Source organism: Orycteropus afer, unplaced genomic scaffold (assembly GCF_000298275.1).
Source record: "Orycteropus afer afer isolate SDZICR_OR568_19922 unplaced genomic scaffold, OryAfe1.0 scaffold00011, whole genome shotgun sequence".
NCBI classification, from domain to species: domain Eukaryota; kingdom Metazoa; phylum Chordata; class Mammalia; order Tubulidentata; family Orycteropodidae; genus Orycteropus; species Orycteropus afer.
This window is the reverse complement of record NW_006921598.1, coordinates 11173625-11192557: the sequence shown is the minus strand read 5'-3', so window position 1 is coordinate 11192557 and position 18933 is coordinate 11173625. Positions and strand designations below refer to the sequence as shown.

General features: G+C 38.1%; 1 protein-coding gene across 1 annotated transcript in view; it reads left to right on the top strand.

Annotated features, from left to right (window-relative positions):
* Positions 1–15595, top strand: part of ORC3 (origin recognition complex subunit 3) — an 80489-nt gene extending 64894 nt beyond the window's left edge. The window contains exons 14-19 of the mRNA XM_007950980.2: positions 2621–2697; positions 3623–3717; positions 11293–11434; positions 13611–13727; positions 14859–14935; positions 15490–15595. Coding sequence (XP_007949171.2) covers positions 2621–2697; positions 3623–3717; positions 11293–11434; positions 13611–13727; positions 14859–14935; positions 15490–15595 — 614 coding nt within the window. The remainder of the gene's footprint in view (positions 1–2620; positions 2698–3622; positions 3718–11292; positions 11435–13610; positions 13728–14858; positions 14936–15489) is intronic.
* Positions 15596–18933: the final 3338 nt, after the last annotated feature.

Sequence of the window (18933 nt, the reverse complement as noted above, 5' to 3'; positions counted from 1 at the left end):
TCTTTTGCTCTCTTTCTAGCTCCAAAGTTCAGTGGAACAAAAGAATGGTGTACACTTTTTATTCTTCCCCTGTTTTAAGAAAAATTTTAATGAATTTGAAGAAAGAGGCAGATTGATATATGTGCACGTAGATTGGACGAGACATTGGGAAAAATATCTCATTTGTGACATTTTAATCCTTTCTTTGTTTGGCAAGTGTTCCTTGTCTTGAAAATCCTTTGGATTTAGAAAGTGTTTTTGCTGGATCCCTCTGTATCTATCCATGTCTGCAATGCTAGGCAACTGAGCTCAGTCAGTGAATAATGATAGAGAAAGTATCCCTGGCTAAAGTTGCCATGAGCAGGCAGAATGAGGAAGTATTCCAGAGGGACTGAAGGGTTTCTTTCAGGTTGTATCCACACATGGCTCTTTTGCCCACTACAGCATGAGTTGAATCTGTTTTCAGATCACAGAAATTTTAAAGGGTTAGAGGTTGGTATGATAGAGATCATGGATTCCAGCTGTAAACAGGAACTAAAGCCCAGAAAGATAAAGTAACTTGTTCAAGATCTCACAGCTAGCTAGTGGTAGCACCTGAACTAGAGCCCATCTCTACTTCTCTTAACCACTGCTCATTTTTTTTTCTCACTGATTCATAATTTCAGTGTTCCCTAATTGTGATCACTTGGCCAGTGAGAGGCCATCCTTAAGGGCATAAATAGGGTAAAAGATTTAGAAGAATAGAAGGTAAATTTCAATCTTTTACAAAATGGGTGTCCTGGTATTTTTATAAAATGAAACTGTAGATACTTTAATAACTTTAATTAGAGCTCATGTAACATAATCTAGTGAACAAATTCTGTGGTAAGCCAGCACTAAATAAAGGAATGCAGCTTGTAGAAATGGGCAGGTCAGAGATAAAGATGATTAACAGCCTAAAAGGTGGCGTAGTGCCTAAGGCATTTGACTGCTGGCGGTTCAAACTTGCTAGCTACTCCTTGGAAGGAAGGTTGGGCAATCTACTTCCATAGAGATACTGCCTCAGAATCCCAAGGAGGGGTCGCTATGAGTCAGATCCGACTCTGCAGCAGTGAGTTTGGCTTTTTGGTTTGAATAGCTTAAAGGATAAAGAATTTTACAGATTGAAACAAAACCATTATCTTGAAGAAATGTCTGTATTTCTTTCCAAAAATGATATCTGGTTAATGATTGATAAGATAGCTACCATTGAGTCAACTTTGACTCATGATGAACTTACATGCAACAGAATAAAACGTTACCCAGTCCCACGTTATTCTCACTATCACTGGCATATTTGAGTCCATTGTTTCGGCTGTTGTGTCAGTCCATCTCAGCAAAGGTCTCCTTCATCGTTACTGGCCCTCTTCTTCACTGAATAGCAGTTGTTCTTTTCTGATGATACATTCAAAGTAAGTGAGCCGGCCAGTGTTCTTCTGTGAACCATAAGGTAATTTCAGTGGGTAATTTTTGGAAGTAGATCTTCAGACCTTTCTTCCTACTCTGTCTTAGTCTGGAAGCTCCACTGAAACCTGTCCATCATGGGTGACCCAGCTTGAATTTCAAATACTGGTGGCATAGCTTCCAATATCACAGCAACACATAAGCAACCACAGTATAACAAACTGGTGGATAATGGTGGTTAATAAAATAAAGTGAAATTATTCCCACACACACATTGAACAAGTAGAAATATTTGGCTATATGCTATCTTTGGTTCCTTAACGGTTATTACACATTACAGTCTCAGTTTAAAATTATAGTTGGAGGAGGGTTAAATATGGCAGAGTATCATATTAGATTTATTGATTTATTTTTAAGGCTCTGCTACACATTTAGTGAAGAAGGGAGAAAAATTTATTAGATATTTTAATCTTAAATTACATCTTTCTGAACCAAGAATTATCTGTGGGTAAAAAGAAATTTATTCTTTAAGAACAATGCAGATTTTCCAGCTGCATCCTCCTGCTTTAGATTTAGGTCAAACAAGCCAGGTGAGTGTGAAGTTCCCCAAACCTGCCCTACACTAGGAGGAGGAGGAGGATATGAGAAGCCTCATGCTCTCTAGAAGTACAGCTCCCTGTGTTACCTGATGTGGTTTTCTGTTCCCTTTGCCAAAGAACTGTGATATATTTTATATTTCAGTGGATTATGTCAAAACTTACACAGCATTCTCTTCATACTCAAATAGTGTTATGTAAAAAATCATCAGTGAATTGGAAGATCTAGGCCAAGTTTGCCAGCCTATAGGTTTGTGTAGTTTATAATCTTGGCATCATCAAAGGAATAAAATTTAAGATGTGTTGTTGTTACACTATTTATAACCACACTAGAATTTGGAACTCTTTTTTGGTTTGGGGGTTTTTGTTTGTTTTCATTGTGGTAACACTTTTAAAATTTAGTAGCTGATTTTTTGAAGACCTCACTATCGTATAAATTATGTAATATTTATTGACCTTCAGTTTCTAGAAGAAAACATTTATTTGATGGAACCTAGATCCTTTGCTACATTAAAAAGAAAGAAAGATGAAACTTATTTTCTTTGGATTAGTAGAAATATTTATTCTCTCAAATTGAATGGATTTACCCTAATTGCTGTATATTGGTTTTGTATTAAAACCAGAAGCCAAAGATGAAGAAGATGCTTCTGGGTCACAGCCAAAGGGGCTTCAGAAGACAGATCTCTATCACCTTCAGAAGGTCAGGTCACTTTCTATCCTTCGAAGTTACTTTCTTTTTTCCTTCTTGTTACTCTCCTTTTTTTTTTCATTGTGTATTCTAGATTAGTTGTGCCTGGATGTTTTTGTTTTCATTTTTAAAGCACAACCAGGAACGAAGCAGGCTTTGTGACTCACTTATAAACTGAACATCCTGTTTTTCCCCACTGTTGTCCTCACTCTACATATATGCAATCTGGAATTTACTAACCAGCACAGGTGGAAACTGTTCCTGAGGCTCAGAGAGAATGAACTAGAGAGAATTAACAAGCAACAAGGGGAAATGGAAATGTGCAGAAAGGAAATCTGATTATTTATTTGATGTGTGTTTTCGTTTTGTTCTAACTAATTCAGAAGAATCTTATTCATTAATTTTAGGTGCTTACATTTTAACTTTTTTACGTATTTAGTATAGACCTAGAATTGAGCCACAGTTTCTCTAATGTATTCCTTTTCAGATAGTTCTAACTTCACGATGTAGATTATCAAAATAAAGACCTTTCTTTATATCATGACCCCAAGTTATGGTAAATGTAGAGTAAAATTTCAGTCTAAGTCTCAGTGTGCCAAAAAGACAAGGGTTATTTCTTCTTCTTCTTCTTCTTGTAAGTCCTTTTCTTAAGTGAGTGGAGTATGAGTAGTAAGCACTGTGCCATATATGGCAGTACTGAAAAGAACTGCTCTTTCCCACATTCCCTGAAAACTCACATGATATGTGTTTGAAGCAAAGCATCTAAAAAGAGAGGTTCTTTCTAGACCTTAAAAATACAGAACCCATTTTGATCTAGTACATTCTGTCTTATGGAATGGACATCAAGCTGCCTCTACCCTAGTAGCAGGCTCTTCTCTCTGGGAGAGGAGTTTTCTGTCTCAGAATCACAAGAAAAGGTATTTTCTTTCTTTCACAGTCCTTGTTGGAAATGAAGGAGTTAAGAAGTAAGAGGCAAACCAAGTTTGAAGTACTCAGAGAAAAAGTTGTGAACTTCCTCGACAGTTTGGTGAGGTGAGTCTGTTGCTCACAAGAGCTACAAACCACATTCTCCCACGTGACACTGGTGCAGGAGACCATCTATAGCCAATCAAGAACATTTCCTGTTAGATCAGGCTTTATGGTTTTCTGATCCCTCCATCGAGTTGAGAATTGTAATTATGATTCCCTTACCATCCTTATTAAAAGGTCTAATCAAATGACTTAATTCAGTCTCTACTGTCAATTCAAGATCACACGTTTAAATTTGATCTTGTTCGGTAGACTTAAGGAGAAGGATGGTCCTTTGCCTGGAGATAAAGGAAGAGAGTTAGTGTTTTTCCCCTTTCAAATAACATTAGAATTCTTCCACTTCATCCTTGCTCTGTCTTTGCTCAGAGTAAATACTGGCTCTGGAAAACAGAGCAGACCAACTAACTATGCTGCTCTATTTTATCCTGAGTACAGTACTTCTAATTATAAAGAATATTAGTGTTAACTCATTACCAGCACTAAATTCATGTCGAGATATGTACTCATAGTAAAATTTAGAAATCAACCAGTTCTGCCTGTATTTTAAAATGAACTCTTCTGAGAAATCCAAATTACTCTGATTCATGGATTTCAGAAAAACTCAGCTTTATGTAGATGTATAAATTCACCCACTTAAGCTACCTTTCAGGTACCTAGGTGCTATGCTACAGGAAAGAAAGAAAACATGAGAAGTATGCAAATAAAAAGATTTAATAGTTAAAAAGTAGAAAGAAACTGTTACCATTGCTTATTCTGTTTTTAATGGCACCAAACAGGACAAAGTACTGAAAAAGTAGCAGTTTGGTTATTGAAAACAAAAAGTAGCTTTCTGATAAATTACATATCCTTCCTGAAACTGAAAAGTTCTACCTTCCAAGACAGAGTGGGGGCAGAATCGTTGTACCTGTAGTCATCAGGGAGAAATTATCAATGCCATGAAAAAGGTCCACAATGATCAACCAAGTGTGACAAAAGGAAAAGTAAAGAAAAAGAAAAGTGTTATATAAAAATGATGCACTGCAGTATTGAACTGTGACCTACTGGCCAGGAATTGCCCTTTAGAACTCATAGAGTTAACCTTGTCATGTTATCATTTCCAGGCCCAAGCTCCTGGTTCTTCCCTTTTACCAAGTTATAATCATTGTCGTCACTAAAAATAATTTTGGAGTGTAACTTGGTATCATTTATAGGCCAAATGTCCATTGCCCTCATGATCTTTGTTCTACTATGCCTGACTTTTTTATCTTTCTGAGCGGTTATTAAAATAACACTGAACATTGCTGAAATGATTCTATTTCAGCTAATATAACTTAGATTCTTTTTCTAAATCTTGAAATACAAAAATTGTTGATTTTATATAACTTGTAAACTGCCACCAGGACCTAAGGAGGGAATTGTAGGCTGGTTGTGCAGATAACTATACTGTGCATTATATATATGTATCAATGAGTGGGGTGGAGCTTGGTACACTGTTACAGTTTTTATCAGAGCATCAGTAGAAAAACAAAACAAAAGAAATGAGTCACTCTATTGAAAAAACAGTTGCAGTTGTCCTTTACTTATTTGTGCTAACAATATAGGACATATCAAGCTCCTGCCCTGACTGGATAGGGCCAGCAGGTAACTAAATAGAAGTGAGCTGCTGCCAGTATAAGCCCTGACCCCACTGCTAATGAGTCACTTGGCATGACTGAATTGCGCATCAGCTCATGTTGCTTCCTGATGTTTCCCTTCGGTCTGTTTTAACACTGCAGTTTGTTACCCCTTGAGATTTCTGGGTGTGGAGCAATACTTAGCCGCATGCACCTGAGCTCTTTGGTTCCAGCTCCATGCTTAAAGATTTCCTTAGAGAAGTTTCAGTATAAGACCAGTCAGTATTTTCTTTATTCAGATCCCTTGGTTGGTTCTGCAGAAAAGCTGTTCAAATTCTCAGAAGGACCATGTGCACGGTCCTCAGGCTATAGCACCAGTCTTGCATAGATTGGCCTGCCTCAGTCAGCCTGCCTCATCATCCAGGACCACCAGCCCCATTCTTCTTCTCATTACATATTATGATGACTCCCTTACTCTATTCAGGTGCAACTCCTTTAGAGTTCCTCAGTGTCTCGTCCTGTCCAATGTAATCCTGTTTTCACTTAACCATTCAAAATACCTTTCTTTGGAAGCCTTGTGTTTGTCAAGTAGCCTGGTAAGTAGGGAAGCTTTTCCTTTTAATCTATTTCTGTATACCAGGTTAAATGTTGTGAAATCACAGACTCTTCCATAATTGGATTTACTATCTTTACCAAAATTATCTATTCCAAGAGAGCAGAAATTAGTGTTGTAGCATGTTAGAGCTAAAAGGGACTTGAGGAGTCATGCAGCAGGCAAAGCTCAGAGAGAGGCTATTATCTGGGAAAGGTCACACACCTCTGTCAAAAGGCCTTCATTTCTTTCTTTTTTTAATACATTTTATTGAAATACATTTTATGTACAGTGAAATATATAAAACTAAACTGACATAGGTCAGTCCTTTTTTTTTTTTTGCAGTGTTCCCTCCTGTCCTCTCCCATCTCTGATAACCAACAAAGAATGCTTCCTTCCATATCTAAAGCTTTTCCTTGGCTTTTTACGATAATGAACTTAATTCAGTATTTGTTCTTCTGTGATTGACTTATGTCACTCAGCATAATGTCCTTGAAGTTCATCCATGTTCTGCACATTCTACATTATTCTTCAGTGTTGCATAGTATTCCATTGTGTTTTGGTTATCCATTCTTCTGTTGATGGGTACCTAGGTTGTTTCCATCTTTTTGCTGTTGTAAATAGTGCTCCAGTGAACATGGGTGTGCATATACCTCACTTCTTTAGGATATATACTTAGTAATGGGATTGCTGTTAGAATTCCATTAGAAATGGTATTTCTAATTCCAGCTTTTTAAGAAATTGCCGTTTTCCACAGTGGTTGTATCATTTGACAGTCCCACCAGCAGTGTATCCTCTCCAGCATTTGTTATTTTCTGTCCTGTTGAACTTTGCCGTTAGTCCTGGGGTGAGATGGTATCTCATTGTTGTTTTGATTTGCATCTCTCTAATGGAGAGAAGATTGAGGTTGTCAAAGAATTCATGTTGCTTGGTTCTACAATCGATGCCAACGGAAGCAGGACATTAGACGACGTGTAGCATTGGGAAAGTCAACTGTGAAGGAACTGTTTCAAGTGCTGAGGAGCAAGGATATCTCCTTGAGGACTAAGGTGCGCCTGACACAAGCCATGATATTTCCAATCGCCTCGTATGCATGTGAGAGCTGGACAATGCATAAGGAAGACTGAAGAAGAGTTGATGCTTTTGAGTTGTGGTGCTGGCGGAGAATGCTGAAAGTACCATGGACTGCTAAAAGAACTAACAGATCTGTCCTGGAGGAAGTGCAGCCAGAATGCTCCTTGGAAGCAAGAATGGCCAGACTTCGTCTCACCTATTTTGGTCATGTTGTCAGAAGGGACCATTCCCTGGAGAAAGATGTCATGCTTGGTAGGGTGGAGGGTCAACGAAAGAGGGGGAGGCCTTCAACGAGATGGATTGACATGGTGGCTGCGATGATGGGCTCAAGTATAGCAGGGATTGTGGGGCTGGCACGGGATCGGGCAGTGTTTTGTTCTGCTGTGCATGGGGTCGCTATGAGTCGGAAATGACTCGACGGCACTTAACAACAACAACAACAATGGCTAATGATCATGGGCATTTCTTCATATATTTGCTGGCTGCCTGAATATCCTCTTTGATAAAGTGTCTATTCATGCCTTCTGCCCATTTTTTAATTGGATTGGTAATCTTTTTGTTGTTGAGGTGTTGGAGTTTTCTATAAATTTTAGAGAGAAGTCCCTGTCAGATATGTCATTGCCAAATATTTTTTCCCAATCTGTAGGTCCTCTTTTTAGTCTTTTGGAGAAGTCTTTTGATGCATATAAAAATTTAATTTTTAGAAGGTCCCATTCATCTAGTTCATCGTCAGCCATTTGTGCATTTTGGGTTATGCTTGACAATCTATTTATGAAAAGGCCTCCATTTCTTCATGGTGCCCATAAGGGCCACATCACAGATGTTTGAACAGAGCTTGGAGTTCATTGGAGAAAATGTGTCTACTTAAAAATAAATATAAAATAGTAGACAGACTCTAGGAGGCATATTTTACAATATACCATGAAGGCTCTTGGCCAAAATACTGAGAGCTGGAAATAAGTTGCCACTTTCTAAGTTACTATTTTCACCAAAACAAGCTTCAACTTTGTAGTCCTATAACCTAAATGCTCTTTCTTACCTCTTGCCTCAGAACCACCTCTCTTCTGGGGAAGGGAAGTGCTTGTCTTTTGCTCGTAGACTCGGATCTGAATCCAAAATGAGCATCGTGCTGTGCTCCACTGCCAGACTCATTGCTTGTTTCTTCTCACAGCAAATAAGTTGAGCAAGTACATTTTTGTGCCAAGCTCCAAGTCTACAGTTGAACAAAAATCTAATGTATGGTGTTTTACACTGTTGTTATTTAACTAATGTAGCTAGTGGAAACCAAATAAAGGCAACTACTTAATTATTGCCTCTGATGGAGGATCTATGAAGAATCTAAAAAGGTGTTTTGTTTTGGAAATTACCTGAATTTATAAACATTAAGTGTAAAGATGTTTGAAAGGGAGAGCAGTACATATGCAAGGCAGTAGTTTGAGTTTTTGAAATGGATTCTTGATTGATCTGGTTGCCTTGTTTGGTGTCCAGTCCTTACTACATAGCAGGGACTTCAACAAAGTCTTTTAGCGATAGCCATGATGAATGACTGGGGAGTAACTGCATGTTGGCAGACAGCCATCTTGGGAAGCAGTCAGCATAACCGAAGTCCTTGCTGAAGTCACAGCTCAGTTAACTCAATCTTGAGTAATTAAAATGTTAGCAGTACTTATATACATACTGGTCCTTATTGTGTTGTTATGTGCCGTCAAGTCGGACCTGACTCAGAGTGACCCCTCCTTGGGTTGCTGAGGCAGTACGACTACTGAAGTAGATCACCCAACCTTCCTTCTGAGGAGTGGCTGGTGGGTCCTTAGTGGGGGCCAAGTCAAAATCATACAGTCTTGGCAAATTTGTTTTGTATTGATTTACTCCGGAGCAGGAGTAGGTTTAGAAGTGGAATAAGCAGAGTACCAGGAGCTCTTGAGACACATTGGAAGGAAGATGGTGAGGACCGTGCAGGGTTAATACCCTCTTCACCTCCTTTCATCCTCAAAGCTGTGGACCACACCAGGGTGGAACAAGTGTAGGGGGATTTTCCAGCAGTGGTATCCTCTTCAAAAGGAGTGAAGAAAGCCAGGATACTTGGAGGAAGACTGCAATTCCCCCAGTGGTTGGAGCTGCCTTGTTTTGCTGCTTTAGTAGGACACAAAATATATTAACAAAATCACTGCCATTTCAACAATTCAGAGACATTAAATACACTCACCATGCATGCAACTATCATCAATATCCATTGCCAATTTTTTATCATCCTTGCTAGAAACTTATAGCCCTTAAGCAATAATTCCTCACCATACAATATTCTAAAACCTTCTTCCAGACTTTGGAGTACAAGACAACACATATTGCTGTTTTGAGTTAAACCTTTAGGAACAAATGTACATATATTATACTTTTGCTCAAAACCTGACACAAATTTGTCATGTAGACAAAATACTTTAAGCCTAGGACTGGACTAAACCCCCAGCATCTTCTTTTTGAAGGGATGTGAGTTAACTAAGTTAGTGACTTATATTTGGGGTTGTTCTGGTTACCTAGTGCCACTCTGACAAGAATATACCACAAATGGGATGGCCTTAACAAATAGGAGTTTATTCTCTAACAGTTGGAAGGTTTTAAGTCCAAGTTCAAAGTTCCAGGCTCTAGGGGCTGGGTGAAAGCCCCTCAACCTTGGGCTTCAGATCTGCCTCCTGCTCCCAGCCCACTGGAGCTGGAGGCTTTTCTTCACTCAGCTGCTGGCTGCTGAGGCTAATAGGCCCAAAGTTGACCAGTAAAAAAGGCACAGTCCCGATGTTATGAAACCGTATGGCAGGCCATTAATTCAAGTCCATTGAAAGTCCCAAGGTCGGCAGAGCATGGCCAACTGCTGAACAACAACATGGCTACATATAGGGTTCAAGCGTGCCATAAGCTAGAGACTGTTTCCCAAGGCTTCTCCTTATATACAGGAAGCAGACTACCTCCCAAAGGCAGCTACTCAGCTGCTCACAGTAGATTCCACCATGGAGTTGATTACCATTCTCATCATGGGGAATACTACATCCAGCTGCCCAGCCACTCAACCAGGCCCAGCCAAGTTGACACACAAACTGAACTACCACAGGAGTTGTGTGCACCAAAGCATCTTCGCCATCTAGATGATCCTAGAGAGATGTCATTATTGTGACACTGACCAACTAGTAGGCTCATTATGTACTCATAGTGAACTTTTTAGTGCCATATTGTTCAAATTTCAGTCATTGGTTTTTCACTTAGGTCATAGATGGAAAATAAGAGATAAGAATCCCAATATATATATTTTTAAGTGATTGAAATTTCATCGATGAACAATTTGCTTATTTTTCAATATTCTGAAGCCAAAATTTAACGTTTGCAGCTTTCTAAAATAAAAAAATAATTACAACATAAAAGGGAGCTCTGGTAGCATAGTGCCTAAGGCACTTAACTGCTAACCAGAAGGCTGGTGGTTCAAACCCACCAGCTACTCCATGGGAAGAAAGTTGGGCAATCTGTGTAGTGATACTGCCTCAGAAACCCAAGGAGGGGTTGCTGAGTCGGGTCTAACTCAACAGCACATAACAACAACAACAACATACATATAAAAAGCTTTTGAGGTATTATTTCCATGAGAGACATAAATTAAAACATGTTTTGTGATCTAAAAATGTGTTTCCTAAACTCTTATGACAGACAGGGCCTGGTGCCACTGCCAAGAGTTAAATGTTTGCTATGATAGAGAATGTGGATATTGCAATTTTCTAAACAATTTCCTCAAGAAATTCGCTGATTACTTTAAGACAGAATTAATTAATACTTTAATTCTAAATTAAAGGTTTTGAGCAAAAATATAATATATGTACATTTGTTCCTAAAGGTTTAACTCAAAACAGTGATATGTGTTGTCTTGTACTCCAAAGTCTGGAAGAAAGTTTTAGAATATTATATGGTGAGGAGTTATTGCTTAAGGGGGTATAAGTTTCTATCAAGGATAATAAAAATTGGTAATGGATATTGATGATAGTTGCACGCATGTTGAGTGTATTTAATGTCTCTTAATTGTTGAAATGATAGTGATTTTGTTACATATATTTTAACCACAATGAAATTTTTAAAATTATATGAAATAAGTGTAATTGTGTGCTAACCTGCATTAGATTTAATATTTGGGTTTTGTTTCCTTTGTTTGCTTGGTTTCAGTGGTGGTTGATTTTGCTTTTTAAATAAATTGCTCAGTCCTCTACAGAGGGCAGACAAAAATGTTATGTTGAAAATAAAACGTATGTGTGTCTAAAAGCTGGTATCTGACTTTGGCTGTTCCAGAGAATACCTTCTCCCTCCAGAGACACAGCCTCTGCATGAGGTGGTGTACTTCAGTGCTGCCCACACCCTCCGAGAGCACTTAAATGCTGCTCCGCGAATTGCCCTCCACACTGCCCTCAACAATCCGTACTATTACCTCAAGGTAAGAAACAGATTCATTTCTGTGACAGTTCAGTTCACGCTGCATGCAGGCTTCATTCATTGTCACAGAAATGCTGTAAATTTGCAGTTCTAATTTAAAGAGTCAGGTATGACGGCACATAACAACAACAATTTAAAGAGAGGAGATTTGGCTGTATTTGTTAAGTTCTTTAGACTTTAGAGGGGATTTCTATTTGATGCTGCCAATTTTTGACCACATGTAAATTCTGTGCCCTTCATGAACTAAACCAGATCATAGAAACTAAGACTTGGGAGTGTAATAGTAGTACTCTTAGGAGAATAAAGAGGAAATGTTTCCTGCAGACATAACAGCTGACAATGATCAAACAATATGACCTAAGCAACTTACTTCAAGATCCAGATGGTTGCTTCTGACAGAAAAAAATACTTTGGTATTTCATCTTGTATTTTAAACCAAAGAAAAATCTGTTCTAAGAGTTGAGTGTAAAGAAGGCCAGCAGTCTGCCAGGCTATAGCTCCACACAGCCCAGTGCAACAGAGCCACTTGGTCAAGCCTGTGTACATTTACCAATACATAGAAGTTCTTAAAGCAGATTACTCCTGCTCAAGACAGTTAGAATTTTTTAACACTAGCTTTCTCATGACCAGGAAAGATGATCACATTAAGAATTTCTGTAAGGTATAACTAAACATTAAATAATTTGGGGAATGTTATCAAGTCAATTAAGCATCTAGAAGTTTTGCCACAAAAGTGTTTAAGAAGTGACTGCATAAAATCTATGAGGTCGTCCCAGTGTACTGGTTTCCTATTGCAAAACGGCAAACATTCAAAGCACTGCAAGAAAATACTGAGTAAGAGCATATAAAGTAGTGGTTTTCAGTGGTGGTACTAGTAGGGAGCATGAATAATTTAATATATAAAGAATGAAAAAAAAAAAGCAGCCTCTTCCTGGCCAGCATTGGTTGAGGTAAGAGATGATTTTCTACTGGTAGGTATGATTTGAACAGTCTTTGGGAGGATATATTAGATTCTCAGGGAGGGGTGAGACTTTGCTCAGGGGGTATGAACCATGGAATTTAAATAGGTTGAGTAAACACTGATAGTTTTTGAAGGATTTAGGATTTGCAGTGTTGACACAATAAGAGCTCTGGTGGCATAGTGCCTAAGGCATTTGACTGCTAACCAGAAGGCTGAGCGTTTAAACCCACCAGCAACTCCTCAGAAGGAAGATGGAGCAATCTGCTTCCATAGAGATACCACTGCAGGGATACCACAGAGAAACCCAAGGGAGGAGTCTCAATGGCAGTGAGTTTGGTTTGTTGTTTTTATTTTTTTTTTGGAGCATTGACAGAATAGCCTTTTCTTTCAGAGATAGTGTTGTTGTTACGTGCCATTGAGAGTTGGCCTGACTCATAGCGACCCCTTCTTGGGTTTCATTACGGAAGTAGATTGCCCAACCTTCCTTCTAGGGAGTGGCTGGTGGGTTTGAACTGCCAGCCTTCTGGTTAGGAGTCAAGTGCCTTAGTCACTATGCTATGAGAGCTCCTTTCGGAGATAGTAGAGGTACTAATTCTTGTAGCATAGTCGCTAAAGCACTTGACTGCTAACCAGAAGGCTGGTGGTTCAAACCCACCAGCCACTCCCTGGAAGGAAGGTTGGGCAATCTACTTCCATAATGAAACCCAAGAAGGGGTCGCTATGAGTCAGGCCAACTCTCAATGGCACGTAACAACAGCAACAACAATACTGTATAGTAATTGCTAGAATTCAGATAAATCACAAATGGTGGAAATGACATTCTGTTACAGTATTTCTGAGAAACTTCTGCACTGTGAAACAACATACTGAATTTTATTGAAAATTCACAAAGAATTCCATAAGCTTTTTAGAATAATCAGAAATGCATTTGGGTCTCAGAAATTAACAATTCATGACTAAAATGAAAGATACATCTTGTGATCCTGGAAATACTCTCTAGTGACTAAGAGCTAGAGAGATTAGGATTAAGACCTAATCCTAGACAAGAACTAGCAAAAAGAATAAGAGTAAATGAAACTCATTAACAAAGGACATTTAGAAACCAGAAGATCCCATTGAATGATTTACTCAGGTTAGGTTAGGGTATTCACTGGTGTCTGATTTTGTCTTTAATCATTTCTAAAATGTAGTCGTCTTGGTTTACTGTTATTTTTAGAATGAAGCTCTGAAAAGTGAAGAAGGCTGTATTCCCAATGTGGCACCAGACATCTGCATAGCATATAAACTGCACCTGGAGTGTAGCAGGCTGATCAACCTTGTGGACTGGTCAGAGGTAGGTCAGGGGAAGTTACCAAGCTGTGTATTTCTCTAACCATCCATGACAATTTTCCTGAAATGTTGTTATACTTTGGTACTTCAGAATTCACTTTTTCTTTTTTTTTGTGCTCCATCTTTTGCTTGGACATTACAAATCACCTCATACTGTAAAAGTTCCTCAGAAAATGATGTTGATTGCTCAACAGCCTCACTCCCATCCCTGCCCTCTAACCCTCCACCCTGCAGTCAAGCCAGTTCTGAGTTCATGCAAGGTCAAAATAAGTATATGATCTAATTTAGCAGTTAACATTAAGCAGAAGCTATAAACAATTTAGGTTTGTTACATGTTATTCCACAAAATAAAGAAGTATATTATTATAGTATAACTAGCATTTCCCCTGTTGCCTAAAAGAAAAAAATGTATATATTGAAATGACTACACAACAGATTAGTAATCAAGAGATACAAAGAATATTTGGCAAGGCATTGGACGTTGTTGTTGTTGTTGTTGTTGTTATGTGCCGTTGAGTCGGACCTGACTCATAGTGACCCCTCCTTGGGTTTCCGAGGCAATATCACTATGGAAGTAGATTGCCCAACCTTCCTTCTGAGGAGTGGCTGGTGGATTTGAACCACCAGCCTTCTGGTTAGCAGTCAAGTGCCTTAGGCACTATGCTACCAGAGCTCGTAGGCATTGGACAGCAGTTGTTATTCTTTAAAATGAATCTCTTCTTTCCCTCCTCAGAGGAGTGTTATGCTGTTGAAGGCCCTGTTTGACTGATACCTTGGCACCATTTAAAAGTAAACATTATTGGCTACTTCTAAGAAAATAGACATTTTTCTGGGGTGAAAGGTTGGAAGATGCAGGGCTTCCTTTGACTGGCTTTGTTTTTCTGTGCACACGTCTTAGTTCTTTGAAACATAAGATTATTGAGAAACTATGGCATTCTCTCTTAATGTGTAACTGGTTTAAAGTGGTCATCGCTTAGTTTTGAGAATCTGAAGTTTGGTGCAATGGAAAAACTGTCAGCAATCAGCTACAGCAATGCCTGACCTGGACTTAATTATAAAACTGTCAAAGGAAGCCTAGGAAAAGATGTTGGGCAATTTACAGATTTTTATGTTTTCTGTTTCATCCCTTCAAAAGGCCTTTGCAACAGTTGTGACAGCTGCTGAAATGAATGCAAATTCTACAGTTTCAAAAGAAATGAATGAAATTGTCCAGTATCCTTTTAAAACCAATTGTACAGTGTTCAGGTACATACAATATAAGCTTATCATCTCTCCAATCTGCATGAAAGATTGCTAAAGACATACTCTAAACACCTTTATTACTTGTTATTATTAACCATACTTTTCTAGAATATTCTAAATATTTGTCTGAATTTAATCTAAAATAAAGCCAAACTTAATACACTAGGTCTGAAATTTATATCAAGATTTTAAGCATAGGTTTTTAAAATTTCTCCCATAATGAAATCATCAGTATTAAATTCTCTGTTCTTCTAAGGCTGTTAATGTACTTTTAGAAGGTGGAGGGAGGGGTGTTTTCATACTGTGTGAAAGAAACTCAATTCAGGTAAGCATTGAGCACTTTTTCATTCATGTTATTGACAACAGATTTTTGATCATACTGAATGTTTTCCAGTAAGGTTTCATTTAGGAGTGTATATTTGAACTGTCTACTTCAGTTTACCAACTAATATTTTAGCTTTGAGGTTTTAGCATCTTTTTGTCAAAAATACAAGTTGGCAAATTTCCTTAGCTACTGCTTCCAGTGCTCGGTTTATTAGAGCTGTTTCTGAACTAGAACTTTTAGGATTTATAAAACCTACCAAACAGAAGACTGATCATGTGGCAAGGCTAACATGGGGAGGCTGCTAGAAGGCAAAGGACTGAAGCCAGAAGGATCATGTTTTGTTTAGGAGGAAAACAAGGGAGACTAGTCATATTTACATACCACTGTAGGAGTCTATTTTGGTGAGAAATGTGTTATCCCCACGTGATGTTCAACCAGAAAATAGACATGTGTTAACTCCAAACAGGTGTATATAAAAATATCTTTGGAATACTTTAGAATCCAACAAATAACACTCTTATGTTGTAACTAAAAGCTCTCTCCCATTATGGCTATAACTTTCAGTTACTAAATTATAAGTGAATTGTTCTTGAGCATATTTAGTGTATAAATGTAATAAATTCATTTACCTGGGAGTATAAATTACTTGCAGTTGCTTTAGAAGTTCTCATTCCTTCTTCCCCAGTTTCTTGCATTGGCATTCCTCAATCTAGGAACATGTATAAACCTACTTCCATCAAGAGACACCCATAGGGTTTCCAAGGCTGTAAATCTTTACTGACACAGACTGCCTCATCTTTCTTCTGGGGAACAGCTGGTGGGTACGAACCACTTACCTTTTGGTTAGCAGCCAAATGCCTTGACCACTACCCCCCCAAAGCTCCTTAGTAACATATATAAGTAGCATGAATATCCTATAGGTTTATTTCTCCTGGTGACTACAGGTTCTAACTGCCTCTTCCTCCCCATTTCCTTTAGTCTTACAACTTAAAAGGTCCCAAACTTTTTGGCTTTATGCTCAAAGGCAGTAAATGTTCTACTTCAGGATGATGCATCGTGGAGTTTTAAGAGCTAGTAAGGTCTTTAGAAATCACATTGCACAGTAAGGCCCAAGTTAAATGATACCTGATCTCTGGTCAAGATAAAATGAAACAAGGATAAGTAAGGCTCAGTATTTAATGTTTTACTGCTAGAGCTTTGAACCGTTTTGAAGCAGTTCCAAGCCCTATTGACTACCAAGAGAATTCTGAGACCTCTCTGAAGACTGCTCACTAACATACAGAAATTACCCTATGCAAGTATTTATCTGGGGGAAAAACATCCAAGTCCCGTAAAAACTGCTTTTGTTAACAAACAGGACTAGCCATGTAATTACAGGTATTTGGTTTCATGGTTTTTTGTCTTTGAGGACAAAATTAATATATAACTAAAACTAAATTCCAGAGTATAAAAGGAAGTGTCATGGGTTTAGAATAAAGAATATCCTAGATCTCTGGCAAGATGATGGATGGAGGTAACATCAATGGATAACTCCCGTCCACACCCACCCATAACATTGCTGGCTGAAATCTGTCCTCAAGACAGATTGTCAGAATGTTGCCAAAACTAAACAGAACGAAATCCCAAGAGCTCAGAAATAGTCAACTGCAGGCCGGAGCAGAAAATGTATAGCCTGCAAGGATAGAAGTGGCTCTGTGCCCACACACAGTGAGGGACTGCAACAGACACCATGCATGAAGTTGAAGGTCTGTTCTCTCTGAATACAGGAGAAGGAACATTATTTCTGCCCAAGGAAAAAGCAAGGACATTTGTCTCTTCCCAGGGCTCTGTATCAGAGAATAAAATTCAGTTTCCTATAAAAGCCAAAAATAAAATCCACTGCCATAAAGTCAATTCTGACTCAGAGTGACCCTACAGGAGAGTGTAGAACTGCCCTATAGCGTTTCTAAGGCTGTCATTATTTATGCAAGCAGACCATCTCATCGCTCTCCCATGGAGCAGCTGTTGAGTTCAAACTGTCGACCTTTTGGTTAGGGGCCAGATGCCTTAACCACTGTACCACCAGAACTATTCCAGTATCCATCCCGTAGCAAATCATATGCCACAAACAGTTAGCTGTTTGTTCTGAAATATTACTAGCTACATGATGCAAGAACCACAGGTAAATAGATTAACATTAAAAACTTGTGCAGACCAGTTGAAACACTGTGAACACATAATCCTCGATGTCAGGATCTCCCACATTCTCAGTACTATGACCATGTACTGAGCCACAAAACAAATCTCAACAAATAATACAGATTCAAATCATAGAGCCTGTAGTCTCTGACCACAGTGCAATAAAATTAGAAATCAATAACAAAAGCTGGGGGAATCCTAAGAAGGTATAAAATCAAGATGCAAATTGTAAAATTACTGGGCATCAGTAACATGTTAATATGGGAAAGTATGTTCAGACTTTAAAACTTTGTTAGCGTTATGTTTGTAATTCTAAACATATATTTGGGAATTTTTTAATATTTCCAAGTATTCATGATCAAAGAAGAAATCTAAGATTTTGTACATAAAAAGAAATCTACATATTAATAATTTTCCAAAATCACAAGAGATAAAGTTGATAGTCGTCCTACTTTCCAGCAATTGCTTATTCAGTGTTAGGAATTTTATATACATCAGTGAAAACTGGTCATCTTTGAAGAGACGGATAAGACTTTTGGGAGAAAATTATAGAATTTTATTGAAAAAATAGAAAAAGACCTAATAAATAGATGTTAAGTTTGACTCAATGTTGAAATGTCAGTTCTTCCCTAAATAAGCCCAAAAATACTGTGCAATTCCAACCAAAACTCCCAAGTTTTTCCATAAACAAGAGACCACACATTGTAAAACTGATAAGCAAGCATCAAGACAGTTTTAAAGAAAAAATGAGAGACAGTGCCCTATGAGATATCTTGACTTTTTATAAAGATACAGGAATTCACACAGTGTGGTTCTTGCTGTAGGGACAGACAGACAAGACCAGTGAATCAGAATAGAATGAAAAATCATAGGGGAACTTGATATGTAACAAATCTGTGGGAAATATTTCAATGAATTATTATGTCCATTGGCTATCCATATCCCTGTTTTACCTCATACAAAAAATAATGACTGTGTGGATTAAAGTCCTAATGGGAAAAAGCAGACTTTTAGAAGAAAATAGTTTTAAATCTCAAGGGTGAGAAAAGGTTTTTCATTTATATATATAAACAAGGAAGGAAGACTGGGCAATCTACTTCCGTGAAGATTTACCACCTCGGAAACCCAATGAGGGTTGCTGTGAATTGGAATCGACTTGATGACAGTGAGTTGGTTTTTGGTTTTATATATGTGTGTACAAAACCATACCTAAATTTGGATACATTTAAATTAGCAGCACTACAAATCAAGAATATGACAAAAAAAGAGCAATCCAATAGAATAATTGGCCAAGGATAAAAAAGCACAATATACAAAACAGGAAAACATAACCAATAAACTTAAAAGATGCTTAACCTCGTTAGTAATAAAAGAAATGCAAATTAAAACCACTTTGTGATACTATTTAACACCCATTAGATTGACAAAGGGAGCTCTGGTGGCATAGTGCCTAAGGCATTTGACT